A 12,914-nucleotide genomic window follows, 5' to 3' on the forward strand; every position below is an offset into this window, starting at 1 on the left:
TGTTTTCTATTTCTTAATAATAGACATATTTAATAATCCCCATACCTTCTTCCTGAGTCTTTGCTACTACGGGATCCGTAGGAGGGCTAGCATCAATTGAGTTTATAGCGAATATTCGAAAAGTATACGTCACCGCTGGATGAAGACCTCCTACTAGAGCAACTTCATGCTCGTCACTGGCAACTTCAAAACGAGACATTCCTGAGATGATTGGAAAAAATGTATAAATACTACTAAATCATGAGTTAAATAAAAATTAAACGCAGATCATCCATCACTAACCAGTTTGTGTTGGACTGGCGATTGCTGCTGCATTCAAACTACCTGGTGTGAATGTTACGTTATGAGTTTTGGCGGGATCCCAGTCTTCGGTTATAGAATTACTCAAAGAACGATATTGGATAACGTAATTACGAATTGGACTATTTCCGTCAAAAGATTTCTTCCACGAAAGTCGGATGGACCTAGATCCAATCTCAATTACTTCCAACGATGTAGGGGGGTCTGGTCTTTCTGTGATTATTATAAAATAAATATTGATCGGTTTAATAAGAAAATATGGTCTTGGAATTAACTGTTCTGGATTTACCTTGCACTGCCAGATAGATCAAATGTTCACTTCTTCCATAAGCATTATCAGCTGTACATCTGTAGATACCAGAATCTTGACGATCACTACTAGTGATCGACAGCTGTGACTTTAGACCGTTATCCATTTTGACTTGACTAATGCTGGATCTACGTCCATTTACATCCAACCGATCGTTATTGTGCATCCATAGCACCTCTATTGGGTTATCACCGATTACGGTGCAGTCTAAGGTGACCGATTCTCCTCTACGAATCGTTACATTCTTGCTTTGAAATTCGAATCTTGCTGGCTCTACGAAGGATGAATCGAGATGATTTGAGAATAAGTAAATTAATAGACCGTTTAATTAGTATTAACCAATGTTTATAATAGTAAATGGAATATTAACAGAGCAAATACGTATGAATTTATACCGTTTACAGAAACGTAAATCATTTTGCTTAGTCCGGATCCTATGCCGTTGTTAGCTCTGCAAAGATAATGACCCTCGTCTTGTGGGCCAGCAGAAGCTGTCCATAATGAACCATTTGGAAGGATTGTGATTCTACCGTTGTGTCCATCAACTAGTGGCTGATAGTCATTAGCTGCTCTGCCACGGCCACGAAGCCACGTAACTGTTGGTGGTGGGAAACCTTTGGCTTCACAGTGAACATTTAAAGGATTGCCTAATAACGTTGAAACATCCTGCGGTTCGAAAATCCATTGCGGAGTCACTTTGACCAAAAGTTCTGCAGTATGATTGACTCTGGCGGCACTGTTGGTAGCTACACAGGTGTATTTTCCACTGTGACGCGAGGAGACTTCTTTAAATACCAGAACACTAAAGAATTCGGCGCCTCGTTCCTCTATCTAAGATACCAATGCACATCAGTCTTACCGACTCGTTTACAGAGGTTCTCGCCGAATATAACATAATGGTATAAGTCACTTACAAGCAAAGAAGATGGAAGAGGTTCTCCGTCCTTCAGCCAGGAAAAATTAATCGGTAGATCTCCGGATGTCACGCTACAAGTTACCTGAGCACGACTACCTTCTTGTAGGTTTGGTGGGAAACCAAACGGACCCATAACGGGCGGACCTGAAAACAAATATGTCTCTTAGTATAATCTGATAACATACATTATTCAATGAACGCATATATTTTGTAATGGATGAACATACTGCTGACGGTAAGTTGTATGTCTCTGCTGGCAGTCTCGTCCGATCTTGCACGAACCGTGCACGTGTACGTTCCTGCATCGCTCGGGTCAACGTTAGTAATCGTCAAGAAACCTTCTTTATCGAGTTTGTGCCTCATATCTAGAGGCAATTCAACATTCCCTCTGGACCATTCTACAGATGTTATCGGATAACCAGAATACGGACAAGCAATGACTGTGTCTACACCCGCTATAGCTTTGACTGGTCCAATGGATCGAATATAAGGTGGTCCTAAAGATGTTACATAAAAGTACAACATACGCATGTTTCTTGGATCTTCACTGGATAGAATCGAAATATGAAATGTTACGAGTTAAATTTTGCGTACCGTAGATATTCAGTCTAGCTTTGTGAGCAACTGTTGCAAGAGTGTTGGCGGCTACGCAAGCATAAAGGCCGCCATCTTCAGCTCCAGCAGAAGTTATGTTAAGATGACTGATAACATCACCGGATTGATCCACGTATTGACCAATCGCATATCTATAATTAATTAAATAGTTGTGTCTGATATACTTCCAAATAAAGTATTACACGTATAATAGAATAAAAACAAACGAAACTTAATACAGATGTTAGTGTTTTGAAACATTTACTCAAGCCATGTTTTTTCGACAGTCGATGTTTTGGTCGACAGACCAAACAAAATCATGTAATATGGTTACCTGTGACCCGCGGCAATTTCGCTGAGAGGTTCTCCATCGAGGAGCCACGTGAAAGATGGCGGGGGCGACCCGGTAGCTGAACATCTCAGAGATACCGGAGGTCCAGGTCGCAAGGCCTGCTCTATGAATGTATACTGCAGTTCCGGAACGGTATCTGAAATTTGAGGTCTACATCATGATCACTTTCAGATAATTTCCGACCACGAAGGCCGAGCTCGTAATTGATAACTTTTTTGCTTCTAAAAAGAGTATACTCAGTGGTATATTGGTCAAGGAAGAAGGAACAAAAGAAATCCAACGTAAACAACGATCCTTTCGACGCGCGGTGTTGCTCGTTAATTTAATCTATAATCTGACTGACGAATCTGCATTTAGATTTATTTTCGGCAAGTTTATATCATTTCAGGCAGAAAAAATTAGCGCAATTTTCGGCGGGTTCCAGTCGCCGAAAGTCCACCAAGGGTCACTCACCTCCTAGCTTCAGTTCCGCAGTAGCCTGAGCGTTCTCCTTGTCGCTCCTCACCAAACATTGGTACATCCCCTTGTCTCGCCGACCGACCGAGCCCACTACCAGGACCAGGGGTGCCAGCAATCTGATCCTGGTCTCTTGGGCGGTCAATACCGGTATTCCATCGTGTAGCCACTCGACGCTCTCCACAGGGTAGCCTTCGACGGTGCAATTCAAGGTGGCCGTCTCTCCCGAATTAACGACCTAGTCCCATCAAATTAACGCTTGGTCTCATTAAGAACTATTTGCAGGATCCCACCGATATCGTTAAACGTGGCACTCTCTTACTTGTAAACGCGGCTGGATTCGGGCGTTTAACTTCGACGTGACGGAGAGGTGAGTCTCGGCTCGTTGCTCGCCGAATTGATTACTTGCTCTGCAGATGTACCTGCCAGCGTCTTGTGCATCCACCCGACGAATTTGCATTAGATCCCCCCAAAGTTGGATCCGATTGAAAGACTCGACTGGGATCGTGTGACCTAAACAGTCAAGGAGAAACTTTTGGTTCATTTACTCAGAATCTAACTTTGGTTTACAGTAATTCGATCAATAAATATACCTATTCAGCGTATTTACGACCGCAATTTATTCGGGGTAGAACTTGCAAAGTATTCTGGCGGAAGAATCCGGATCAAAGGTTCAAGTATAACGCCGGTAGACGCGTCGGTTATAGAGCTTAAGAAGGTAATCGATAGAATCGACTAACCATTAACGTCACGGTACCAGGTGAACTGCGGCGGTGGATTTCCTTGAGCCGAGCACGTGAGATGCACGTCGGATCCACGTTCGGCCGAAATTGCAATCTGTGAGCGTTGCATCAATCGTGGCGGCATCGAGTCACTTTGCTCTGGAACGTATACATTTAGGTACCTTAACTTGCGGTCGTTTAAACCTCACCGCGCCTACAAAGGGAAATCTTGCGGAAAAAGCATTTGCCTCGATTTATATTCTCCATCTTACCTTCAATGAATACAAAGTGCCGAGGTACAGGTACGAAATAATTTAAAGTGCATGGTAATTTATCCGTTCAAGATCTGAAGAATAAGTCTTTGAGTCGTCTCGAAGAAAAGTCAGAAAGGGAGAGAATCTTTAATCTCGGCTCCCTTTGAAAACCTATATCGCATCACTCGAGAGCGAGGTCTAACCTTTCTGAACTTTTCTGTTCGCGGCGGAGAGCCTTCTTGAACCTACCGGTTACGGTGAGAGTTGCCGGTTCGCTTCTCCTTCTCTCCCCTGTGAGGGTGTGCAGGGTTAAGCACGAATAAGTGGCTCGTCCATCCTCGGCTCTGGTAGCCCTGATATGAAGTTCCCCCTGTGACGTCACGACAAATCTACCACCTACAATGGGAAGTTGAGAGACGACGTTGATAATGGTTGCATTGAAAATATTAATTCGAATAAAATGAGCAAAGAGGGACGACCATGTCAATATAGAGGTATCGATCACATTTCATATTTGACCCTGTCGGTCAAGAACGGTAAATATTATATTTCACGTCACCCAGTAAGCGCGATGAATCGCAATTTATACGAAAAATAAATTTATTCGAATATGGAAAAATTATTCGCCGTCTAATTAGTTATGTTACTCCAAAAGTCACTAAAAAATGCAATGGAACAATAGGCGATAAGACGTAAAGTTTTGTATCGTTACTATCTGTACAAAAATTGAATACCCTTTCACGAGATGATTTATTCGTTACCTATAATCATACCCCATGCGCTCTCCTTATCCAGGGCGAGACAACCATATTTTATTCGAACCGAACAAAGAACAAATTCAATGAATGGTCTCCCTAGAGAGCATCGCAATGCAGCTAGGCAAACGAAAGCAGAATTCCGCCAAGGCTCACTAAAGATGTTTCCCTTTACAGTTTGGCGGAGAGGCACGGGGCGGGGACAGCCGATCTTGGAGGTCGAGCGTGAAATTTTCAATTTAACAGGTTGAGACGTCGAGGCCAGAATTTTTCTGCACTTCTACCCTCTATCCCGCATCACTCCTCTCCGTTACTCTTCCCAGCCGTACCGTACCACGGGAAATTCTTTCCCATCACGATCCGGGAATCAGGGACCCTTGCGGGGGGACGGCGAGCGTCGTACGTGACGCCTTCTCGGAAGAAGCGACGGTAACGACGTACGTACATCCGCCCACCGGAGCCATCTAATCCTGCGAACGCGAGTCTGGTGAGTGGTAATACCGTGGGTGGCGGACCGCGGGCAAGATCTCGGCCAGATGCACATACATGCCACCTTTGCAAGAAACAATCCCCTTCCGATATCACGCGGAGTCGCGCCTAGGGGGTTGGCCACCGCCGCCACCTGGTCGCGCGTGTCAACACTCGGTGTGGACGCTCACCACGAGCGCACCCTGGAACCACCGCCGAAGAAATAAACCGCGAAGGTGGCCGATGAGGTGCGCACGGGTTCGAGCGAGCAACCACCCGGGCGGCCAGAGTACAAGAAGCAATTTAATATCGTCTTCGCGGCCGGAATAAAAATGCCGAAATAAATAGCCCCATATTCCCTCGCAGCATCTCGCCCCCCTCGACCTCGCACCCCCACTCCATCACGGTCCTCTGCCTAGCATTCCACGCGTCGGGACCGTGTACCAGGCACAATTTTTCTGCGGAATTGTGCGGATGTAATGCCGACCGGTTTTAGGAGCCGTTTGTCAATGTGCGGACTTCCGGTAATACGAATAGTTTCAGGGGACTGGCCTGAATTCGACATTTTGTTGTGAAACCGAATTCTGGCGCATTCGACTGAGAGGTGTATGTTTCTTGATCCATCAGTCGTGAGAAATTCAATGCGATGTTTAGATAGTTAATTTGAGTGCTATACGAAGTAGCTATTGGAGCACTACGCATTTAAGCCCCTATATTTAATGTATATTCATATGTTGATTTTTATTTCACCCTCGAGACTAACGAACGAAAGTAATTGGAGCCATTTTGAAACCCTTACGGATAAGTGGCACGCCAGAAGTAGGTATGGCCCATAGAAGGCGGTATGGAATTATTTATAAACGACGTTTACGACAATCTTGGGAATGATATTAAATATGGAGATACTCTAATCTTGATACCACGACAGTATCGGCTGATAATCATGTAGTAAGATGCCACGGGGTGAGAATGTGATGATTTTCCATTTCCTTTTTTGACATCCAAAAGTACATTTAATATAATAAACAAAATTGCAGACCCGATACGCAGAGACGTTCATGTGGGAGCTATATGGCGAGGTATTACTGATTTAAGTCCCGGAGATAAATGTATTACACGCTCCGACGTGTCGCTCATCATGATACGACGTCTTGGTTGGGTTTCGCGTGCCACCACATAATTGCTATGTGGTTGCGCTTGCGGCTGTGGCGCATGCCCTTATATTTATGTAGCGTACCCAGGTTGTATGAGAGAGTACATCTCGTTTCTACGGACTGGATTGCATAATAAATTCACCGTGTAATCATCCGCGGCAGCAAATCTTTGCAAACAGGTTGTCGTATCTTTTTTAAAAAAAATGTTCTGTCGGTTGCGGGCATGGAATTCAGGACTTCATTATAGACGATCGTTAACGTTGACCAAAAATGTATTAGAGTCCTGTAAAAGTATAACGTTTTCGAAGGTTCAAAAGGCGTTTAATAAATGTATACTCAAACTAACGAGTATAAGTAATAAATTCCTTCAAAGCCTTCCATTGATAGGCACAGAGTTTAAACGGGAAAGGATAAGGTTTAAGGACGATCTTTATGACAACCTTTGGTGTGAGTTTAAGTGCGATATCAATAGAAATAAATCGGTAGATATTCACGTGACGGATGACAATACGCGCACCAGCTTCCTCTATTAAGGTCCGAGGTAAGTACAAGCGTCGTAGATCGGTACCCGAAGGGACCCACGCGTGAATCATGCGCGAGGCGTCACTAGTTACCTACCTAGTTACCAGGGACAAACGTATCACGCTCCAACACGACACCCACTGCTATACAATATCCTGGTACCAGGAGCGCACGTTACCATGTAACCGCGTATACGTTGCAACGTATGCGCTGCCTTACATACGTACCTAGGCGCATACCTGTTACGTGCAACCGAGCGACGTAAATATGTATGGGACATGAATGCCCGAGCATCTACCACCCCGCGTGATCCAACCCGCTTGCAGATATCCGCCCCTGCGCTCTCCAAATCCCCGAATGTCGCACGATCTCCCGATGCAGCTCGCCTGCGTCCGCTTCCGGTAAAAAAAACCGTTACCGCTTCCGGCCTGCAGACAACGCCGTAACCGATCTCCCGGAAATACTTCCCCTTAAGGCCGTTCCGTTGCCAGATTTTGAAAATCGATTGCGCCTTCCCGACGAACCGGACCGGTATGATAGTTTCCAGTCGATTTATACCTGGAACTAGAGAGCGTCAATCTGCGAATCGAATCTTCGAACGGGTATCAAGTAATAATAGAGCTTTTTTGTGGAAACGAACACGATGAATTGTACATTACTCTCAAAATCCAGCTAGTTTCTGTCGGAAAACGTGGAAGTAATCCTAGAATTTATGAAAACATTTTTCAGGGATATGCCAGAAAAGTTCTTTATAATTTGATTCCAAGGAGGTGGATGAATGTTTCAAAGTTACCGCCGCGCAGTGTGGTTGCAGGAAAGGAGGCAGATACTCGTTCCGCAAAGTCGGATGTCCCAACTTTCCGCGTTTCTCGCGTTTCCTTTCGAACGGATCTTGCTTGCCAACGAATTTACATGTCTGATACGGGGACGATTCGCCGATGTATCCCAGTGGCCATTGTTTTCACGGTGCGGGTGGCCCGCACCTTGCAGCAGCAGGCGTACATTACTATCGCGCCGCATCCATTCGGGCGTCCCGCCCGTCTGAATATTCCCGTATGGAACCGAATTTCCATATACCATATATTTGTTCTCCCCTGCCCTCCTCCGTGCAATTTCTCGATATTAAAACGCGCCCGTATACGATGATCTGCCCGCACAAGGACCGTACACCCGCCATGAAGGAAAACGCTGGGCGAGAACGCCCAGTGAAAAGTGGATGGGAAAACGCGGTCGGGAAAGATCAGCAGAAAAGGAATCGGCAGTATATCATTGCTGCGATGGCAATAAAACCGCAAAGAGTGGCCGCGAAAACATTTCCAGGAATATTGCCAATTTTTCCTCTATACATGGCTGCCGCTCCTCTAGGAAATATGTATAATAACCCGAAGGAAATGTTTCCAATAAGAGTTTGAGCCTGCACACGTAATATTTGAACGTCATAAACGATTGAAAAGGAAATAGAGAGCAAAGGTGGAAAAAATGGGACGTGATGTATGTTCAGGAGCAAAACGAAGAAAATATCATAAAATCAATTCGCGTTCAGTGGGATAGAATATTTCATTGCACAGGAACTTAGTCCCGTATATCAAGTTACGGTTTAACGTAAGTTGTAAACGCTTGTTAGTACGCCATCTTTTCCAATCTGCGTAACTTGGATATGATTTCTCGTTTCCTCTACGTAAACTTGCAAGCGTTTTAAGATGTTGCAATATTGTTCAAAAACAGTTTTCTGAATATACGTTTTTTACAACGTGGTTCTTGGAATTATTTACACCGTACTGTACGGTTCTTCAAGTTGTGCACTGCATCTTGTATAAAGGGATTAAAGGATTTTCCTCACCCCTCATTCTCAAGGGCATGGCACGGCCATTATCTACATCGTACTCAATTAACGATTAAGAAGGTTATCCAAACCCCAATTCTCATTTGCGTCCAGGTGAACCGGAATGAATTCATCGTCTCATTTCCCTTCGTTATACAATCCTCACAAGCGATTCACGTGCCCTTAAGGTCTCATCCAGCGTAAGAGATAAGCGTACTTGTAACTGAGTGTGCGTAGATACGTGTGTATACTTAGGAAAATCTGAAAGAGTTGAGCACCTTTCTTCCCAATAGCCTGGGGTATTATTGTAAGCACAAAGCCACTTCTGCTCGGGTGGTAGATTAAATGGCAGACTGACTTCCGCGTACGAAAAATGAGGGGTGTCTTTTGGGTCACGTACTCGCATCTCTTCCCAATATACTACGTACGAGGGGTGTGGCTCATACGTGTGCGTAGCGCGTGTCGTGTGTCACGCGTCTGCGGCATGTGTATGCCGGAACTTGTGCTCATTTCTCCCCTTTCTTTTTTCCTGCCAATTCATCTGTACCTCTCTCGTACGCGACTGACTCTTCAACCCTCCGAGCCGCACCCCTTTGCATCGTCTCTTCCTGTGTTCCCATCGAGCACTCTTTCATTCATCGTGAGCGCCGCCGAAAATAATTTGGCAGTCGGTATATACAAATGTTATTTAATGTAGTATAACTTATTACACTTATCGCTGCATTTTGAAAATAGCGTAGTGCGGCATTTCTTGCAGCAAGTACTCGGAATAATTTTAAGTGTCAATTCGAAAGTATTCATGTTTCTTTGAATCAATAGCCGCATAAGATGACGTTAAGTTTTTAGAATCATTGATATGAAAATTTACGATTTTTTGAGAAAACCGCAAGAAAATTGTCCATACATTGCATTCCATCAAAAAAATGTTAGTTTCTTTTCAGCGTATGACAAGCCCGTCTTTTTTCTACCGATTTGAATCTGAAATTTTTATTTATTTGTTGTCCAATAAGGACGGGTAACACCGGTGGAGAAATAAAATGTTAGGTATCAAGTGCAGTAATGCGTCAGTGTGTGCGACGTACAGAGAGAGCTTTAATATACTGCCGTAAAGTTCAATGTGCGATGCATACATGCATTCGCATCCTTTATCGCCCCGTACCTGGCGTGGTGCACCCACGTGAACGCGTGGAGGAGAGATTGGCCCGTTGAGATTAGGTTCGTTTTGCTCGGTCCAATCTCGGGGTGCTTTCAACGGGAAAAATTCTAGATTCCCAGGATATTGCGTAAATGCGATTTCGTAATCGATTCGATTTGCAGACCTTGCATCGAAAGTTTTTCGTTCTTATACATATCTATCGATTTATACGAGCAAAAAGTTTAATGATTAAGATGTATAATATTAAATGTCGGTGGCAATGCATTTCGAAAATGAACAGCACATTTGTATCCAATTACTTATTTATCGCTGGTACTATTTATATTTTCTTCACTGCATTAATAAAAATCGATTAAAAATCGATTCAATCTATTCGGTTAATTGATTCGATCAACTGACGATGTCATAGATGATCCTGTTCGATCAACCTTTATCATTGTCTTAAGTATCGTTCGAATGAGAATCCATTCCGCAGAGAATTTTTAATGATAATTGTAACTAGATCGTAACACAGGAAAAGGGATGGCTTCCGAGAATTCGCTGGTTATTCTGATGGTTTTGTTGGAGTTACCGTCACTGTCAATCTCGGGAAATTAATATTCCAACAGAGAGATTCCCATAGGATTACTACGCAGCACAGGGTGATCTTCATCTCGTGTCCCATTTTAAACCTGGTGAATGCTTCATAGAATTGTACCGTAGGTAGCGCCCTGATGTACAGAGCGCATCAATAATTACTGTAATGGTCACACCGAGGCCATTCGCGTATTAACCTAGTAATATCACCGAGATGACAACGCGCACAGCTCTCAGATTTTCATGCTCTCGCATAGAAGTATTCAGCCCGACAGAAATTAAAAGGAGCTCTGCGGGGTTTCCTGTCTGCATAAATTTGCACAATAAACGAATCTTAAAGTTGTACCGCTTTAATACTCGACTCATACGATTCTGACTTTTTTAAATTTTTTACTAATTCCGCCACTTTCTTCGGAGATATTGTAATAAATAAAGGATGAGTTGGAAGAGTAACATAGAAGTTTGAACGCCGTCAGAAGTTCCTAGGGTTTACAAAAGGGAGCTGTAGATGTCCGATAAGCATGACACTAGAAGAAATCTATTAATATGAATATCACGCGATGAAATCTAAAGCGTGTGCAAACGATTGGGGTTCAATGCAATTTACGGTATTATTCTAAGAAGCTACAATTAAAATTGGTATTTGCTACCTATCCGTGACAAGATATGTCAAAAACACGATGTTTCATGGCCTACGGAGGAAACGCTAATTGTAGAAGGTGAGTACTTGAAATACTTACCAGTATCCGTATTCCCCGGCAGGAGAATCGCGTCGTCTCTGAACCAGGAAGTGACAGTAAGATGCTCCTTGACATCCTCGCGTGCTGTACAGGAGAGCACCGCGTTGCAGCCCGCCACAACCGGTACCCGATTTACTCTGACCTCGTAGCCGGGGACAGTAAGTACTGAAATGAGAAATCAATAATAAAGTAGACTCGAAATAGTTTATAAGCACACAAGCTCCGGTATAAAATTTTAGAGTGACCTTTACTCGAATACACGATAAAACGTAAATGGAGATGGAGAATATGGAAAATAAAATTTGTCTTTTGTTATGTAATAGAAAATATCTGTGCACGTATTGGATTTCAAAACTATACAGTAGGAATATAATTAACAAATTTTAACGTGGATGGATAAATGACATTGCCACAACTTAGTGTAGTAGATTTAATAATTAATACTTTCCATTTGTTAAAGGGTATAAATCGTTCGGTGATCGTTTTTCATTTCTAGATGGTTTAATATCGAAATTTAATTCAGGGATGAGATGAGATTCCAGGAATTATGAAAAGATGTCGGAAAAGAAATCTTGGTGGATTTGTTAATATCGAGGGTGGCAGGTGTGTCACCAGGATTGAATTAAAGGTGGAAGAGAGATGGCGACGGGAAACGTAACTCTCTTTCGACCGTTCGGTTCGTTCGGAGTCTTTAAATGTACCCGTTGATTCGCGTAAGGGATTAAATTTGGACCAAAATGAAAAAGAAAAATTTATTAACGTTGATGCTGTTGCATTAAAATTGATCACGTAATCAGAAAATTACAGTATGTATCCGATTCGAAATATTCCAGGAGCGTCTCGTCGACCTTGAGCATATAGTAATCGATTTGGAACGTTCTGGAACCTTGTAACCAACTCCCTATACAAAAAGTACACAACGATAATATACTTGTTGAACTCCCAAATTTCGGAGTCCGTCATGTGTCGGCGAGCGATATACAGACGCGACCATAACAACCAGACTAAAGGACTATTCTCGAATATTAACCGGTCGTTTTCCGTCGAACTCTTGACCCTGCTTTTCTTCTGCTCACTTATTACCAAGCCCTTCAAGTAAAACATTGTTTTTCTTTGGCAAATCGATAACCGTTCAAAACCGTCTTTGACCAGCCTTTTGAGATAGGCGCAGTTCATTTTAATCTTAAAAATAAAAGGATCCCCACATTCTAGAATTTGGCTGAAAAAATGTCTGTATTTAATCCAACATCGTATATTCATAAATATCGATACAGTAAAAAGAAAACGCAATAAATACAACCGCGACGTAATCACGTTGGTCATCCTTTGATGCTGTGGAATTATTTGCCAAGCACGGCTGCAACGATCCAGCAACGAAATATCTAGTCGTAAAATTTCCGTTCGCCACCCGAACCCAAATATTTGCCGCGACAGAAACGTTCGCTCAAGTCAGCCAAATAATTTAGCAGCCACACAGAAATAACATTTTTCTTCCGACTTGAAATACACGCACACTTGCTTTTATTTTCGGCGATATATTCGAAAGTTCGGTCGCGGATTCGGTTCTGCCGACCCTGCGAGGACGTCTTCTTCCCCCGCCAAAGGTTCAACCGGTAAACGTAATAAAAGTTGGCGCTCGGAGGCGAGAAATGGCTTTCTCGATAAGTCGAACGGCTCCTTCCGAGACGAGGAGGCGAAGCAGACGTTCATCGCAAAGTACCCGAGAAAGTAGATACCCCGGTGGCGGTGGCGGGCACAGGAGGGGTGGAGCGCTGGGGTTGCATCGGGGTGCACCCAGGTTGCAACGGAACCGTGAA

The 12,914-nt window shown here is 43.5% G+C and overlaps 1 protein-coding gene across 1 annotated transcript in view; it reads right to left on the reverse strand.

The window, feature by feature from the left end:
* LOC105698802 (Down syndrome cell adhesion molecule-like protein Dscam2) overlaps positions 1 to 12,914 on the reverse strand; it is a 33,335-nt gene that overhangs the window by 6,348 nt on the left and 14,073 nt on the right. The window contains exons 4-16 of the mRNA XM_023432254.1: positions 11,098 to 11,262; positions 4,154 to 4,300; positions 3,669 to 3,809; positions 3,251 to 3,441; positions 2,926 to 3,166; positions 2,455 to 2,608; positions 2,121 to 2,272; positions 1,754 to 2,023; positions 1,525 to 1,670; positions 1,006 to 1,441; positions 590 to 883; positions 283 to 513; positions 46 to 201 (exon numbers count right to left, since the gene is read on the reverse strand). Coding sequence (XP_023288022.1) covers positions 46 to 201; positions 283 to 513; positions 590 to 883; positions 1,006 to 1,441; positions 1,525 to 1,670; positions 1,754 to 2,023; positions 2,121 to 2,272; positions 2,455 to 2,608; positions 2,926 to 3,166; positions 3,251 to 3,441; positions 3,669 to 3,809; positions 4,154 to 4,300; positions 11,098 to 11,262 — 2,724 coding nt within the window. The remainder of the gene's footprint in view (positions 1 to 45; positions 202 to 282; positions 514 to 589; positions 884 to 1,005; positions 1,442 to 1,524; positions 1,671 to 1,753; positions 2,024 to 2,120; positions 2,273 to 2,454; positions 2,609 to 2,925; positions 3,167 to 3,250; positions 3,442 to 3,668; positions 3,810 to 4,153; positions 4,301 to 11,097; positions 11,263 to 12,914) is intronic.

This window comes from Orussus abietinus, unplaced genomic scaffold (assembly GCF_000612105.2).
Source record: "Orussus abietinus isolate OABI.00-Male unplaced genomic scaffold, Oabi_2.0 scaffold274, whole genome shotgun sequence".
NCBI classification, from domain to species: Eukaryota; Metazoa; Arthropoda; class Insecta; order Hymenoptera; family Orussidae; genus Orussus; species Orussus abietinus.